Raw genomic sequence first — 18,784 nt, forward strand, 5'->3', positions numbered from 1 at the left:
TAATCATTACCAAGTAAATTAGTACAAAAGACATTTTTAGTATTATTTTGTCAATAATCATCCAAGTTTTTTTTCAACAAATGATTACCTTTCTAACCCCAGTGAGGAGAAAAGGCCTCAATTTCTAAGCAGCAATGTCACTACTTAGATACCCGATACCTTAAATTATTAGAAAGGATTACATATTTTAGAAAATGTAGTATTCTTAGAGATGATTTATAAATGAATCCTAAAGTTTTGTAATTTTTTAACTTAAAAAGTTCCTTTCTAGGATATCAAATAAGAATGTCATTCTAGTGTATAAAACTTGGCAAGCTATTAAATTAGATTCAAATACACGATCCAATATCTAATTTAAGAAACAATGTAATCTTTTAAAAAACTACAATAGAATGTAAGGCTTGTGATTCTGACTTTGAAGAAAGAAATTAGCTCAAATTATTCCATTAGAGATTTCAATTTTGGCTTTGTCACATCTTAGAAAAACAAAATGCCTTAAATTATCAATTCATTTTGAACATTTAGGAAACAGGTTAACACTTTTTTCCTTACTTTTTTCCAAATATGAGCTTAAAAGACATGAATCAACTTTTATAGGGCAGGCATGCTGGCTCATACCTATAATCCTAGCACTCTGGGAGACGGAGGCAGGAGGATCGCTTGAGGTCAGGAGTTTGAGACCAGCCTGTGCAAGAGCAAGACCCCGTCTCTACTAAAAATAGAAAAATTTAGCCAGGCTTGCTGGCCCTTGCCTGTAGTCCCAGCTACTCAGGAGGCTGAGGCAAGAGGATGGCTTGAGCCCAGGAGTTTGAGGTTGCTGTGAGCTAGGCTGACGCCATGGCACTCTAGCCCAGGCGACAGAGTAAGACTCTCTCTATGTTAAAGAAAAAAAAAAAAACTTTTATAATTATAACTGATACTCAAATTATGAATTTAAAAAGTTTGCATGCTATAGCCTCAAAAAGTGGTCTATTTGGTAAGCTTTCTTGGACTCCAGTTTAGAAAAAATGATTTCTAAGCAAAAAAGTGAGCAGTATTCCACTATAAGACTGAGGTTAGGTAAGGACTACATGGAAACACATCAGAATTATGGAAAATGCAATCTGCAAATAAGTTCAAAACAAATTAGTGCCACAATAGCTAAAGGGGATGACCTGCATTTATATTTACATGGCTTGCCTGCAAAGTTTAACAAAAAAAGAAAATGGAAAAAAGAATTATGTTCTCCATAGTATCAGTCTTGGTAGTTGCTAAAACATAAATAGGAACTTCTTTAAATGTATTAAACACAGAAACAGAGCAATATCTAAAAGGACAGTTTAAAAATACTGCCGGTTTACTTTACCTCATCAACAAAACTAAACATTCATGCTTTGCCCTAAAAATGCCGAAGGACAAAGAGTTTAACTGAAGTCCAACTTTATATATGTTCAGAAGACCTTCTCAGTGGGAGTGCACACTTTCTGGAAAGCAATTTGGCCACTGGACATAAAATATGTTCATATCCTTTGACCCAGTAATGCCAACTCTGGAACTCATCCTCGGGAAATGCAGATCAAATTAATGTACAACAGCAAAACCCTGGAAACCACTCAAATGTCCAATGAGAACATTTGAACCAAATATAATATATCCACAAGATATACCACAATGGAATAAACTACAAAGACATTAAAAATGATTTTAGAAAAATGCATACACCATAGTAATTACAAGGGAAAAAACCTAAAACAGGAAGTATTATAAATAGTATCATTTCCAAACTTTTTAAAGGGCACTTGGGGCTCACACCTGTAATCTTATCATTTTGGGAGGCCGAGGTGGGAGGATCACTTGAGGCCAAGAGTTTGAGACCAGCATAAATAATATAGTAAGATACTGTCTCTACAAAAAACAGAAAAATTAGGTGTGCGTGGTGGCACACACCTGTAGTCCCAGCTAACTGGGAGGTTGAGGCAGGTGGATGGCTTGAGCCTAGAAGTTTGTGGTTGCAGTGAAGTATGATGACGTCACTGCATGCTAGCCTGGGCAACAGAGTGAGACCCTGTCTCCCCCCAAAAAGGGCATTTTGATATACACATTTTAAAAAGGTACCTCTCTATATAGGTCCACAGGGGGAAAAAAAAGGAAATACTTTAAATGTTGACAATAGTTAAACTTGGATGGTAGAAATACAAGGTTTCTTCTACTTTATACTATTCTCTTCTTTTCAAATTTCCACTAATGAGCCTGTATTGTTTTAATCAGAAAAAAATCTAAAAATAACATTTAAGTAACTTTTTTATAGGTTCAATGCATTTTGTATCCATGTTCAGTGATCATTCACTTACTATATTTTTAAGAATCTTAAGTCCATTATGTTGTGAAATATCCTCTAAGAAAGTCATTTAAAATGCATTATTGCACTCTTAACAGCTTCTTAATGAGAACATTTGGCTTTCAAGATTCTTGGTCTGCATGGAAAAAAAGTAATGGGAGAGGGGATAGAGACTAAAGAACTTTGAAGAAATGCTCCTTGGCATGATTCCTCATGTTCCACAACTCTGAATCTATATTTGAAGACCACCTCACTGGACAGCTAGCTTCTCTAGTAAAGTTTTAGATGTGTAAAACATCTAGAGTTGAACTACAGTCTATTTTCTTTAAAAACTGTTTTTGTTATTCTTACCCCTAAGTATTAAATGATAAGCAATAAGATCAAACATAAAATTATTTCTGCTTTTTAAAGATATTAAAGATAGTTCAGCAACTCAAAAATGTCTGTTAGCTTGTTATTTAAACATCCAAATGTAACATTCCGCTACTCGTACTTTCCATAGATTATCAGTCACTCCCCTAATTCCCCTATATGTGAATGGTGTACATAAATATATATAAAATAGTCCTCAAATGTTAGTCAACTTCATCTGGATCTAAAGAGGTGGGAAAAGTAGAAAGTATAATGGCCCTGGATTCTAATTCTCTTTCTGCTATTAACCAGTTTTGCTGCCTTAGAAATTTCACTTAACCTCTATGTATCTCCTAGCCACATCTATAAAGTGAAGGTAAAATTAGACTACTTAAGGTTTCTACAAACTTTTTTTTTTTTTTTTTGCCCAGGCTGCCGTGCAATGGTGCAATCGCAGCTCAATGAAGCTTCAAACCCCTGGGCTCAAGGGATCCTGCTGCCTCAGCCTCCGAGTAGCTAGGACTACAGGCACATGCTACCACATCCAGCTAACTTTTAAAAAAAAATTTTGTAGAGAAGGGGACCTTTGTTGCCCAGGCTGGTCTCAAACTCCTGGCCTCAAGCAATCCTCCCACCTCGGCCTCCTAAAGGGCTAGGATTACAGCTATGAGCCACTGTACCCAGGCTCCACACTCTTAAAAAAAAGTGATTATAGGTTCATAATTACACAGTCTTCCCAAATATCTTCTCCTAATTCTCAGCAGTAATAAACTTTTTCTTGGATTAACCTTTCAGGAATCAACAATTTGCAAAAGTAGATACAAATTTTTATAGTATTTCCATTTTAAAAATACATGTCTATAAAACTTATCCTATATTATTTTGACAAATCCTATTAAATATTTCTTAGTAACTATACTATAATCTAACAATGAGCCTAAGTTAAAAATAAAGACTACTCAACATACATTACACATACAGGACACATGACTTATTATGCAATAACTGCAAGAATAGTTGGCAATGGGCAATATTTCATTCCCTAACACTGATCAGAAAATTAAAGACTAAAGGTGTTTCTTTTCATAATGTCCAAAAAAACCCCACTACATATATCAAGTGTTTACTACATAAAATATTAGGTTAAATGAGGTATCATTTCAGTTTTAAAACCCTAAGAATAAGCATTTTAAGTCTGAACATCTCCATAACTAAGCTTCCTTGGATCAAACCCTATATAAGTAATTCAGCTTCACAAACCTTTTAAGTTGATTAAGTTAAATGACATATATTAAATCTTAAATCTTTCTTAACACTTAAAGCAGATACAGTGATATTTTAACTTGATGTTAACAAAAAGTTGATTTTTACAAAAAAGAAAATTGGCTTCACTGAAAACTTTTCATACCTGGGAAGTTACTTGTTGAATCTGTTAAATGGCCAACTTTCTAAGGTGACACATAGTGCTCAACACATCTGCATTTCTGATTCTATAAATCAGAACATTTTATACACAATACAAAGAATAGTGCAGTTGGTTTTCTGAAAGATAAGGCTAACTTTACTATTCTGAACACACTGTTTCTATTTAGAAATCTGTAAAAATCATCTTTAATCACAAACCTTTTCCTCTCCTTCATTACACTCTGTAAGAAGCAGATTGGGTTATGGTCTGAGGTTTAAAAACAAAAAAGTATGAAATTTACCGAGATCTTTTCAGTATCTTAAAGCCCACAGCCAATTACAGTCTAGATTCTTCTTTTTTTATTAATATTACTTTTAAGAAATGATAATAGTATACATTTACAGGGTACAATGTGATGTTGTGATATATGTATACAATGTGTGATGATTAGATCAAGCTAAGTAACATACAGATCATCTCACTTATTTTTTGTGGTGACTAATTTTTTTTTTTTTCTTCCCTAAGTGCTCTGGCTAGAACTTCTAATACTACGTTGAATAGGAGTGGTGAAAGTGCCTTGGGACTTGTGCCTGATATTACCAGACTAGCTTTCAGTTTTTCATCATTGAGTGTGAATATTAGCTATGGGTTTATCATCTATTACCTTTAATATGTTAAGGTAATTTCCTTACATTTCTAGTTTGTTGAGAGTTGTTTTTTTTATAACTTTAATTTTCATTTCAGCATATTGTGGGGGTACAAAAGTTTAGGTTACATATATTGCCCTTGCCCCCCTCCAGTCAGAACTTCAGGTGTGTCCATCCCCTAGAAGGTGCGCATCACCCTCATTATGTATGTATACACCCATCCCCTCTCCCCCCTCACATCTGCCCTTCACCCGACTAATGTTATTCCTAAATGTGCTCTTGGGTGATGATCAGTGAAACCAATTTGATGGCGAGTACATGTGGTGCTTATTTTTCCATTCTTGGGATACTACACTTAGTAGAATGGGTTCCAGCTCTATCCAGGAAAATACAAGAGGTGCTGTATCACCATTGTTTCATATAGCTGAGTAGTACTCCATGGTATACATATACCACATTTATTAATCCACTCATGTATTGATGGGCACTTGGGTTGTTTCCACATCTTTGCTATCGTGAATTGTGCTGCTATAAACATTCGGGTAAAGAGGTGACTAATGTTTTTTAACACAACCTACCAACACCATTATAATTCAAAAAGAATAGTCTAATGTTAAGATAATAGTGCAGCCACTGATTCACTTTAAGTTCTACAGCTCTGCAGAAGTTTTGCTGTTGTAGTAATCTAATGCAAAAAAGGGCGGAGGGAGACAGCACATGATGTGATTACTTTCCACAATTCATAAATGCACTACTGCAGCCCCCTTTTGGATACACACAGAGATTCAAAGGAGGAAATGATTCCAGCTGAGTCCCACCTCAATATTTTTCAAAACATTGTTTCTGCATTAAATGGGTACACCCATTACAAATAATAACAGTTAACATTACCCACTGCCTTCTATGGGCAGGCACGGTGCTAGTCTCCTAACATCTTTCCTTTCATTTAATCCTTAGAGTAACTCTTTAAGAAACATATTATTATCTCCATTAAATAGATGAGAAAGCAAGGACTCAAAGAGGATACAAGGGTGCTAAGTGGCAGAGCCAGATTTCAAATCCAAGGTGCAATCCAACTTGACTTCAAAGTCCATGCTCATTCTACTAGGCTACATTTGTCTAAGGAAAACACAAGCATGAAAATCATCAAGAAGTTTCTCAAAGATTTGCTCAACTTTTTTAGATTTCCCATGCGTAACTACTTCTCTGCAACAAATACAAACGATTGTATTAATACACTTATCTACACCATAAATTAATTCAATCTTGTCAAAGAGATAGCATTTACAAGATGACTCCAAAGCTCATCTCAAGAGAATATCAGAAAGTTTAGTTAACTGAGCTCAACTTCACTCAGGCTAAGGCATCATCGTTTTCAAATCACACAAAAGTTCTAATATGGATATGTAGCCCAAAGTTTGTTTTTCCTTATTAATTTTAGTGGTATTACATACTCATTCCACTCGCCTATTCCTGTGAAAAGATAGTCATTCCAAGCCAAAACAATCATAATATTACAAAAGGAGCCAAACAACAAGTAGGTAAATTTTCCTTATATGCAACATTCTTCTAAGGAACCTTGGATTTCTGCTAATCGTGTCCCCAAGTCTTACTCACTCCTGGTGCTCTATTATTGCAAGGACTAAGAGTCACAAGTTACCCATTTTCTCCAAGGGAGCCCTGTTTGAGTCACTCCTGCAACCAAACCAGTCCGTCAGCTAGTCTTCTGTTAAAGGAGGATTCCAACAATCATCTAAAAGGTGGACGAACTGCTATCATCTCTCTGTAGAACACTTCTAAAGGTCCCTGGCAGGCACAAGCCCCTATCAGCTATGACTGAGTCACAGCAACTCTTGGGCTCTAAATAAAGATTTCGGAGAAATCTTTCACTATTTCTTCCCCTACCAACCAAAAAAGCACAACTGAATAATCATCCTTCTACTCAATCAGTGCTGAATAAACACCACATTGTTTATAAGTCATCAGAGCCAAATTTCCATCCCAGATACCCTTTCCCTGAGCCTGACAAACTATGTTCCTGCCCGGCCCCTTCCCTACTCTTCAAGTGAGAAACACCATCTAAAGAGCAACCCCTCTCGCAGGATAGTTAACTTTACACTGACTGCAGGTCTCTCTACCTACACGCTTGAGACGATGAGCTCTGGTAAAGCAGGAACTCTTTACTCCCTGGCTTAATACCATCGTCTGCTACGGAGTAGCTGGAACTCAGCACTCAGCTACATCTCCGCCCCTCGGGGGACGGGCGAAAACGAGTAATTGAATTAAATGGCACAAACTGCCCACAGAATTCAGGAAAGCGCCCACACTGGTCTGCCGCTGTCACAGTGGGGCTCTTCCTCCCCAGTGGCAACTTGAGAGAGGCTCTTGATTCTTACGCTTTCTCGCAGGGCTGACGGCTTCGCCAAACCCCACCCTTCGGGAAAGTGACAAACTGCACTTAACCCTTCGGCTGCCCCCTCTCAACGGACCCACGGGAAACCCCGCTCCCCAAACCCTTGAAACACAAGATAGGCTCAATTTAACCCTTTCCAGGCCCTCGCCGCACTGAGGACCCAGCCCTTCGAAGGTGGCTAAATAGAATTAACCCTTCCGCCGCCATTCTCAGTGCTACAACCTCCGCCGCCAACACGCGGGAAATTCCAAATCCTGGCCCTTGGGGAGGTGACAGACCCAGATCGGCGGCCTCCCCCTTCCTCATCAGTCCCCTCGCGCCGAGGGGAGCAGCAACTCAGGCCTCCGGGGAGGCGCCGGGCCGGACTCGCCGGCTACGAAGCCCCAGGCGGGCGAGCGGCGGGGGCTCACCGCGATGACATTGACGAAGGTGGTCTTGCCCGAGTACTGCAGCCCCACGAGCGTCAGCTCCATCTCCTCCTTCCAGAACAGCGAACGGAACCAGTCCAGCAAGCGGGAGATAAGCGCCAGCATGATGGCGGCCGGGAGGGGGGACCAGCGCGAGGGCGGGCGAGCGGCGGCGTCGACGACTTCCACACAAGCGGGCCTCGGCCCTGACCCCCCAACGGCTCCTCCGGGCCCGGGCACAACACGGGCTGACACGGGCAGGCGGCAGCGGCCGGAGCCAGGAAGCCGAGCGGGTCATATGACTCGCCCTACCCCCACGCCCGTCCCCGCGCCGCCGCCGGCGCCCACGGCAAGAGCGGCGTGGCCCGCCTGACCAGGCGCGCCCGCCGCCTGCAGCGCCACCTGGTGGGGCCGACCCGCAGCACAGCGTGTCCGCGGGCTGCTTTGGGGCTTCCTTTCTGTCACTCCTCCTTTCACTGTGGCTGCAGTCGTCGTTCATTGATTCATCCAATCGTTAACTCGTTCATTCATGCTTTCTTTCTTTTTTCTATTAATATAATTGTTCATTTGCAATCTGCTTTGTGCAGGAAGACTTCAACACTGGGGCATTTCGCATGGAATAAAAGTTCCTGCCCTACATTTTTGGAAATAGCAAAAGATGGGAAGCAGTAGGTAGTTATCAGTAGGGAACTGATTAAATAAACTATGTCCCCAAAGGCGAATACTATGCAGCTGTAAAAAAAAAAAGAACGAAAGAAAGAAAGAAAGAAAGAAAGAAAGAAGTTCTCTCTGAACTGATATAGAATGATATCAAGAAATATCTTCAAGAAACAAAAAAACAAGATTCAGACTGTGTATTTAATGATACATAGTGTAAAATGGGAAAATAAGAATATGTATGTACACATATGCATATATATGGAATTTGCATAAATACTGGGAGGCTCAGTGCAGTGGCTCATGCCTGTAATCCTAGCACCCTGGGAGGCCAAGGCAGGAGGATTGCTTCAGCTCAGGAGTTCAAGACCAGCCTGAGCAAAAGCAAGATCCCGTCTCTACTGAAAATAGAAAATATTAGCCGGGCGTGGTGGCACAGGCCTGTAGTCCCAGCTACTCAGGAGGAGGAAGCAGGAGGATCGCTTGAGAACAGGAGTTTGAGGTTGCTGTGAATTAGGCTGATGCAACTCTACTCAGGGCAAGGGACTGACACTCTGTCTCAAAAAAAAAAAAAAAAAAAGAAAGAAAAGAAAAAAGAAAAAGAAAAGAAGGAAATACTGGGAGACTAATAAAAATGGTTTCCTATGTGGGAGGGGAACCTGGCCAGCCAGGGGCAGGAATGGAAATGAGATTTCTATGGATACCTCCTTATATCACTTTGACTTTTCAACCTTGCAAATGCGTTGCCTGTTCAAAATGTAATTCAATTCAAAAGTGAATAAAAATATCTGCAAGGCTTTTGAATTTAAAATAATTGCTTCCTTCATGAAGCTTACATTCCAATGTATGAGATATATACTATAATAAACAAATAAATATGAGATATAATGACATGTAGTACTGAGCATTATAAAGAAAACCAAACGAGAAGAAACAGGAGTGGACTCCGTTCTGGTTAGGGTCAGGTGATCCTGGGTGGGAAGACTTAGAGGAAGTGAAAAAAGAGAGCCAGGCAGACGTCTGATGGAAGCACATTCCAGAGAGAAGGAACAGCAAAGACCCTAGAGGGAGAATGAGCATGGAATGTTCTGGGCATAGAAAGACAGTCTGTGTGGCTGGCACAGATTAGTACGGCAGGAAGTGGGAAGAAATGTGTATGGAGAAAGAGGCAGGGACCAGACTGAAGGATAGCATGGTGGTTCTACTTTGGATTTTATTCTCAGTGTGATGGGAAGCTGGGAGGGTGATCCAACTATACACTTTTACGAATTGTGTCCTCCCCCCCCCCAAAAAAAAAGATATATTGAAGTCCTAACTCCCAGTACTTCCGAATGTGACCTTGTTTGAAAATAGAGTCATTACAGATAAATGGAATAAAATGGTAGAATAAGGTGGATCCTTGATCTACTATGACTGGTGTCCTTGTAAAAACAGGAGAAAAGATGCACACAGGAGAAAATGCCATGCTATGACCAAGACAGAGATTGAAACATTGCAGCTGCCATCAGGGAACACCAAGGATTGCCAGCAGCCGGAAGAAGTGAGGAAGGAGTCTCCCCTGGAGCTTCAGAGAAGGCACGGCCCTGTAACACTTTGATTTCAGACTTCTAGTCTCTAGAATTGTAAAACAATATGTTGCTGCAGTTTTAGGGCCCCCCGCCCCCGTTACTGGCACTTCATTACGGCAGCCTTAGCACACTAATACAAAGCGCAAGCGCAGAAGCAATAGGACATGTTTGGAGGCCATTGCTTTAGTTTCACAGAGCCATGATGGTGACTGGGACTTCATCTCTTGGGCACTCAGGGGTTGGCCTTTGCACAGCCTCCATGCTAGCAGAATAAGCTAATTTCAAAATGAGGAATTGAGCATTCCTCAATCTTTACAATTGTAGTTTCTTCCACCCCTAAAATCAGTACATAATGGAAAAGTCATTCCTCAACACCTGGTTCTAGTTTCCCATTAAAAAAACATAGACTGGGCGCGGTGGCTCATGCCTGTAATCCTAGCACTCTCGGAGGCTGAGGTGGGAGGATCACTCAAGGTCAGGAGTTTGAGACCAGCCTGAGCAAGAGCAAGACGCCGTCTCTACTAAAAATAGAAAGAAATTAGCTGAACAACTAAAAATATATAGAAAAAATTAGCCAGGCATGGTGGCACATGCCCATAGTCCCAGCTACTTGGGAGGCTAAGGCAGAAGGATTGCTTGAGCCCAGGAGTTTGAGGTTGCTGTGAGCTAGGCTGATGCCACGGCACTCACTCTAGCCCGGGCAGCAGAGTGAGACGCTGTCTCAAAAAAAAAAAAAAAGTAAGTTATTTTTATTCTAAAAGCACAATATGGTGGTTATTAAAAAAAAAATCAAACAAGTTAGGCATGGTGGCACAGGCCTGTGATCCCTGTAGTCCCAGCTACCCAAGAGGCTGGGGAAAAGAGGATCTCTTAAGCCCAGGAGTTCAAGATCAGCCTGGACAGCATAGCAAGACTCCATCTCTAAAAATAAATGAATAAATTTAAAAATCAAACAATACAGATATGCGATAAGAAAAAGATAATCTGCCTCTTTGAGTCCTTAATCCTGAATCTCTGAAGTAATTTTAACATATATTCTTTTTTTTTTTTTTTTTTTTTTTTTGAGACAAGAGTCTCACTTTGTAGCCCGGGCTAGAGTGGTGCCATGGCGTCAGCCTAGCTCAGAGTCACCTCAAACCCCTGGGCTGAAGCAATCCTCTTGCCTCAGCCTCCCAAGTAGCTGGGACTACAGGTGCATGCCACCACGCCTGGCTCATAATTTCTATTTTTAGTAGAGACAGGGGTCTCGCTCTTGCTGAGGCTGGTCTCGAACTCCTGACCTCAAGCGATCCTCCCGCCTCAGCCTTCCAGAGAGCTAGGATTACAGGTGTGAGCCACCACGCCCAGCCTACTCTTTTTGATCAGATAAACAAACATACATTTATGAGGTGGAGAATTTCTCTATTTTTTCTATTTTTTTTAATCCACAAAACTCTGCTTGAAATCTTTTTTAATTTTTTTTAAATTTTTATTTTTTGAGAGACAAGAGTCTGGCTATGTTGCTCAAATTGGGCTCAAACTCCTTTACTCAAGGGATCCTCCCACTTCCAACCTCCTGAGTAGCTGGGACTACAGGCACACACCATCACACCTCGCAAGAGTTTCTTGTATTTGCAAAAATGAGAATATGTTGTAAGCATTACTCTATAGCTTCCTTTGTTCATTTAATGTACAGTTAAATGCATTTTATTAAAAATCAAAACTCATCATTTCCTAGATATTTTGCTGTAGTTTACTATTATCTATGTTCTTGAGGCTATTTACATGTGTTGTGTATGTATGATGGCAATACCATATAATGTGCTACTGAACATCTCTTCCCAACTGTGTTCAGTGATGCCACGTTGGTAGCTTGAAATTGGTTATAGGGGGTATATTTACACTACTGGTATTTACAGAAATTGATGAACACTACAAATCAGGATTTCTTGCCTCCTGTGGAGCTGCTTGTTAGATACTTACAAGCACACAATTTATAATACCTAATACAGTGTTAGAATGAGGAGCAAATAAAATTATATTAAGTAATAAGAAGCAGTACTACAGAGTTACTGAGAATAGTCTATTTAGTTAGAATGACTGATTCTGATACCAGCTTTTCTCCTTATCAGCCGTGTGAACTGTGCAATTTGCTTAACCTCTATGTGCCTCCATTTGCTAAAAAGAGAGATAACATCGTTATCTGTCTCATGGGACTATTGTGAGGAATAAATGAATGAGTTCACGTAAAGCTCTTATAACATAGCCTGGCACAACATTAACTATCACTAAATGATAGTAATTATTTCTGGGACATAGTGACTCGGGACATTTGACTAACAATTCAGGGGTTCAGTTTCCCATCTGTAAAATAGGGGTAAGGATGCCACCCTTAGTTGATGTTTTCACTAACTCACTTCAGTGACCTCACTTCAGTAGTGTACAGAGTCCTGTGGATGCACCATTCCCTTTAAACTTTGTCTAGAATTAAATTATAAGAATGGGAGTTCAGGATCACGTGCTCAGACCCATGGACCCATTCACAAGTCATGTATAAAAGTCAGGAATCCCCGGCGCCCTGGGAATGTGGATGGTGAAGGACTAGGGCAAGAGATAAGACTGACTCACGCATTAGCTATGTGGCTGTTGCATAAGACAGGTAAAATTCTATGACAGCAGAGCCGGGAGAAACGCTAAAGACCATTCTAGCTTTACCTACCAGAACACTGAGGCACAGGGAGGGACATGTTACAATTAGGGGCGTGATTTTAAATTGTAATCTCCTTAAAGACGGGATCCATTACTACTTAAATCAGAAAAGTCATTTTGACTAAATAAGTCCATCAGCATGGGGACCCTGAAATCTCATCTGTCAGGCATTTGTTTTATTAGCTTCCCATTTGTCTAATGGGATAATAGTTTTGGCCAAAGAATAAAACAGGTGTGACACATTGCATAGGTTCCCACTGGCCTGATTATCAGTCTAGCAGCACTTTAAAGTGACAGAGTGTGAGGCTTACTCACAGGACATTTGTGCATTTGGCCCAGTCAGCCAAAGAGCCAGAGGTTTTCACTAGCCATGGGTGTCCCCGCAGCTCGAGATAGCCCCCCAGGATCTGTAAGGGGCAGAGTGTCAGCTCCATCTTTTAAAAGGAGAGTGTAAGCCTTCAGGAAGAGGGAAGCAAGAACCAGTTAGGAAGCTCTTCTCTTTAGAAGGAACATTCCACATTATTTTAAAACTGGGGGCCGGGCATGGTGGCTCACGCCTGTAATCCTAGCACTCGGGGAGGCCGAGGCGGGAGGATCGCTTGAGCTCAGGAGTTCGAGACCAGCCTGAGCAAGAGCGAGACCCCCGTCTCTACTAAAAATAGAAAGATATTATATGGACAGCTAAAAATATATAGAAAAAATTAGCCGGGCATAGTGGCACATGCCTGTAGTCCCAGCTACTCGGGAGGCTGAGGCAGGAGGATCGCTTGAGCCCAGGAGTCTGAGGTTGCTGTGAGCTAGGCTGATGCCACGGCACTGTAGCCCAGGCAACAGAGTGAGACTCTGTCTCAAAACAAACAAACAAACAAACAAAACAAAACTGGGCTAGTCAATGCCATTTTAAGGAAAAACAAGCACAGAATTCCAAAGGTGGAAAACAGACAAAGCAATGTGGGGTGGTACAAACAGCACTAACTTGAATAAAAAAGTTCTTATCTTACCTTGGCTTTGAAAACTAAATAGCTGTGTGATTTGGGGCAAGACTCTTCCTCTCTCTGGTCTTCATTTTCTTTACCTATGAAATTAAAGTTTTGGATAAGATAAAATGTAAGAACATCTTATCTCTAAAATCTCATGATTTCATAGCAACCTGGCAGAAATGTTCAGGAAGGGACTCCTGCATGTTAAAGGTGGTAATTCTCGCTTTCTTTTTTTCAGTAGCCTTTATTTTTTAATTTATTTTAAAGAGACCAGGTCTCCCTCTATCACGCAGGCTGGAGTGCAGTGCCAAGATCACAGCTTACTGCAACCATGAACCCCTGGGCTCGAGCAATCCTCCTGCCTCTGCCTCTGAAGTAGCTAGGTCTATAGGCACACACCACCAAGGCTGGCTAATTTTTAATTTTTTGTAGAGACAGGGTCTCAGTATGTTGCCCAGGCTGGTCTTGAACTCTTGAGTAGCCTTTATTTTTTAGAGCAGTTTTAGGTTTACAGAAAATTGAGCAGATAGCACAGAGAGTTCCCATATGCTTTCTCCCCTCTCACACCTTCTTCAATTACATTCTGTGGGTTTGGACAAATGCATAGCATTGTGTATCCACCATGGCAGTATCATACCATACAGAATAGTTTCACCTAAAAACTCCCTGTGCTCTACTACTCATCTCTGAGATAACTTTCTTTCAACTTTGATAATCTATGATTTTGAATATTTATAAGAAACAAAGTAACATCAACCAGCACAAAACACTAAGACAAGGGTCATCAATATAACTAAGAAACACACACATGACCACTTGGCAGAGGAGAAAGGCTTTTGCTATTTTTTTGTTGGAACACCCTGACTGAGCCAGGCCTGAAGCTGTTCAGAATTTTTCATTTATCTATCTCTCTCTCTTCTTAATCCAGTTGCATCTGGGTTTCTGTCAAGTGCTTTGGTAAGAATCCCACTAAAATAGATTTAAGAAATCCAAACAAAAACAAAGTCCATCTTGGAAAGAGACAAAGTTAGGAAAGTAGCAGAAAATGCAACAATAGAAAAAGAAAAGAACATAGAGGTACAGGATAGAAACTTTTTTTTTCAAAGGAGCCTCTGCATCATCAAGGTCATGGGTACGTCCTGGCGGATCTGATTACTAGTCAGTGTTTAGTTTTGATGGGAAGTTAGGCAGGTGTGGGTTTGCATCTCAGTCCTCCCACTTCTGACCTTTAATATATTGCTTTACCTCCCTTAGCCTAAAATGGGAATAATACTATCTACCTCTCAGGGTTATCATGAGGGTCAAATGCAACCATATAACAAAATCTCTTAGCACAGAGCTCTGCTCATAATGAGGGCCCATTAAATGGTGCTGTTCTTACTTCTTCCATCTAACATTCCAAGCTTAATGTGGAAATTACTTTTGTGTTTGTATGGCAGGCATGCTACCCAGAAAATGACCTACATAATCCCCTCCTTCTAAGAGTTTACAGTCTCTGGCCACAGTCCCTGGGAATCCCCCCTGGACCCTCTCACCTGCAGTTGAGGAGCACTCAGCGTGCATCCTGTGGTTGAAACGTCAAGGTCAGGTTTTCCTGAACCTCGGCACTATTGGCATTTGGGGCCGCGTGATCCTGTGTTGTGGGGGGCCGTCCAGTGCACTGCAGGATGTTGAGCAGCACCCCTGGCTTTCATCCACTAGGTGCCAGTAGCACCCTGAGCCTTAGATGTGACAACCAGAAATGTTTGTAGACATTGCCAGAAATTTTCTGGGGGAACAAAATTGGCCCCAGTTGACAACCTCTGGATAAGACAATAGTTTTTGGGGTTTGTTTGTTTCTTTTCCTATTTTCCACTGTCCTGTCCTAATTTAAACCTGCTTAGGGCAATGGTGCACCAAAGAGGTGGGGAGCAGTGGGAGTGCCCTCCCTCTCCGCCTCTGCCCCTGGCCAGGAGGAGTGTTTTATCACTGAGGCTGTTCACTATTGCCAGCACAGTGGTAATAGAAAGCAGGCTGTTGTGGTGTATTGTTGCGTTTCACTTCTCTACAGACAATACATCCATTTATCGCTGCACCAGCGCCACCCCTCCCCACTTAGTATGCCATTGCTCTCTGTGCTGGTTCTTCCCCTAGCACCCCCTCGTCACATTTTATTTTTGCTCTTTCAGCCATTTATTTCTTTATAATTTGTGGTCAATGCCAATCAATTCCATAACATGAGAAGTTACTATGAATCAAACCATAAATACACAAGCACAATATACAATCCAAAATAGATGTATAGCATCCTGGAAGTTGTCAGAATGAAAACGGAGTCACCAATGTTAAGAAAATCCTGACAAACAGAGCCAGGGAAGACCGTGAAGAGAGGCTTCTCCTGCTTGTGTGCCTGATAAGAAAAGACTCTACAAAAACCGCAACTTTGCATTAAAGGCCATCATAACCTTACCCAAAAAATACTTCTGCAAGGACATCTGCCCGGGAACTGTCTGGCCAACCTCGGACTGGTGTCACCCTTGTTATTGATCTTTGTAGCCAAGGATAATTATTTCAAAACAATTATGAAATCGTTCTCATTTTTTCCATTTAAAAACCTTTGTCTTCCTTTACCTCCTTGAATATGCACATAGTTTACTGTGGCACAGTGTTCCCCCTGCAATGCTCTATTCCCAGATAAATATCTTTTTCCTTTGGAGAGTCTCTCTCTGTTATTTAGATTGACAGTATGAAGCAAAAGGGAGTGTTCATTCATACACACAGTAGATTCAGATCTGTTCAATCTGGTTGTTCCTGCATAGATTTCTAGAGATGGAAAAAAATGACGTTGGTTTTCAAGACTACTGTGGTCATATGAGTTGCTGGAACACCCAAGCTTCGGCATGTGACCATGAAAACAAAAGACTGCAGTGGGTTGTTTTTGGTGTTTTTTTTTTTTTTTTTTAGAGACTGAGTCTCGCTCTATTGCCCAGGCTGGAGTGCAGTGGCATGATCATAGCTCACTGCAACCTCGAATGCCTGGGCTCAAGGGATCCTCCTGCCTCAGCCTCCAAGTAGCTGAGACTACAAGTACACGTCACCATGCCCGGCTAATTTTTCTATTATTTGTAGAGAAGGGGTCTCTCGCTACGTAGCCCAGGCTAGTCTGAAACTTCTGGCCTCAACCAATCCTCACGCCTCAGCCTCCCAAAGTCCTGGGACTACAGGAGTGAGCCACCATACCTGGATAGCGAGTGTCTATTTTTAAAAAGGTTTCTGTGTATCAGGGTAGTTGTAACAGATTTACTGCAGAATTAAGCCCACTTTTAGACTTAGAACCTGGTTTTATCTAAAAATATTGACTGATAACAAAAAGTATTACAAATGTGGCTATTCTGATCCATAATTGTATGGATTTTTAAAAGTATTTACAGGGACGAGGTGGCCAAGTGGTTAAGGCGATGGACTGCTAAAGTATTTACAGAAAGAGTATGAAAGTTTTTGTGAATTTAATGCAATTTAGTTTCTAGTTTTCACTTCCCAAATACTTGATTTACAGTTTTGGCTCCTTCACATTTTTGCCTTTTTAATTTCAGATTGGTAATTTTATCTTCAAAACAGATCTTTACAACTTTTAAAACTGTAAAAAGTATTCAATATATGCAGAAATAAAAAGCAGCATTTTGAAATTAGTTGAGGTTAATGCAGTTCTACTCTTTGGAATCAGTTTACCTAAATGAATCTGGCACTCTTGTTGAACAGAGATAGGTGATGAGAAATGCCTACCATTGGACTCTACAACGATAAGCATGACGCTTGGACTTGGGTGTAGATTCCAATCCATCATTGCCCTGGCACCTGTTAGTTACTGCATAAAAGGTCAAATGCGGCCGGGCACAGTGGCTCACACCTGTAATCCTAGCAGTCTGGGAGGCCAAGGCGGGAGGATAGCTTGAGGTCAGGAGTTTGAGACCAGCCTAAGAAGAGCGGAACCCCCTCTCTACTAAAAATAGAAAGAAATTATCTTTTTTTTTTTTTTTTTGCTGCCAAAATTATCTAGACAACTAAAAATATATAAAAAAATTAGCCAGGCATGGTGGCACGTGCCTGTAGTCCCAGCTACTTGGGAGGCTGAGGCAGGAGGATCACTTGACCCCAGGAGTTTGAGGTTGCTGTGAGCTAGCCTGATGCCACTGCACTCTAGCCCTGGCAACAGAGCAAGACTCCGTCTCAAAAAAAGAAAAAGAAAAAAGTCAAATGAGGAAAATGTATTGTTTCCAAGAGAACAGTGATAGCTTCACAATGTAAAACTCCATCTGGGTATATTGGCATTAAATTAGTGCTGCTGAAACAATACATTGAGGATTTACAGTAATACCTGGAAGTTCCTTCTAATGTACATATAAAGAGAATCATGGAAGCTTTCTATATTTATTACCTGTTTTATGGCCTTATTATTAATAGATTTAATGAGCCAAGTGAAAACTGAATCTTCACTTCACATCCGCCTCTAGATAAGATAAAATTGATTCTTATTTTTAAGGGAGAGTTTTGAGTGTCCATATTTCTTAAGCCATAGTCAATGAAATCATGGCTTAACTAATTTTGGATGTTGCCTCTCTTCATCTTGTACATGAAACTCCAGCAGATTTAGTATTGGCATTCATCATCTAGTCAACCCTTCACGTGTTCTTCAAACCAATCAAATTTGGGATTCTTAACAGTTGTAAACTAAAATAAAATCTTAAGCCCCCCAGCAAACTTAATGGACCCCCCTCTTGGCCAAGAGGACCGCAAAAATACCCTAAAGCTGAGTTGCTGGCCATGAGAAGGGAGGTCAGACACACCTCATCATGCCCCCTCCCTCCTTGGAGATATCCTTTGCAACTCATTAACAGGCCTAAGGCTATGCAAGATGAAGCTTAAACCACACCTGCAGTCCTTAATTTACTTAACAGATCACTTGAGTCTGAGGATATGTCTGGTGACTTATTTCTGATCAACAGACTTCCTTATCTTAGCCTAAAACATTCCAAGCCTTTCAATCAAGCTTCCTTTCTTTAACCAACTACAAACCAAAGAATCGTTAAACCCACCTATAACCTGCAATGCCCCGCTTCAAGATGTCTCACCTTTTCAGGCCAAACCAATGTATCCCTTCCATGTATTGATTTATGACTTTCTGTGTAACTCCTGTCTCCCTGAAATGTATAAAACCAAACTGTAACCCAACCATGGCAAGACCACTTGCTCAAGGCTTCTTAGGCGGGGCTCTCTGGGTCACGGTCACACATACTCGGCTCAGAATAAACCTCTTTAAATTATTTTACAGAGTTTGGGTTCTCTTCCATTGACACAGTGTCAATAAAAGAAGG

The 18,784-nt window shown here is 40.9% G+C and overlaps 1 protein-coding gene across 1 annotated transcript in view; it reads right to left on the bottom strand.

Annotated features, from left to right (window-relative positions):
- ARL8B (ADP ribosylation factor like GTPase 8B) overlaps positions 1-7,855 on the bottom strand; it is a 39,993-nt gene extending 32,138 nt beyond the window's left edge. The window contains 2 exon segments of the mRNA XM_045530774.1: positions 7,544-7,705; positions 7,707-7,855. Of these exon segments, the coding sequence (XP_045386730.1) occupies positions 7,544-7,705; positions 7,707-7,838 (294 nt within the window). The 5' untranslated portion in view covers positions 7,839-7,855.
- Between the last annotated feature and the right edge of the window lie 10,929 nt (positions 7,856-18,784).

Source organism: Lemur catta, chromosome 18, assembly GCF_020740605.2.
Source record: "Lemur catta isolate mLemCat1 chromosome 18, mLemCat1.pri, whole genome shotgun sequence".
In the NCBI taxonomy this organism is placed as follows: domain Eukaryota; kingdom Metazoa; phylum Chordata; class Mammalia; order Primates; family Lemuridae; genus Lemur; species Lemur catta.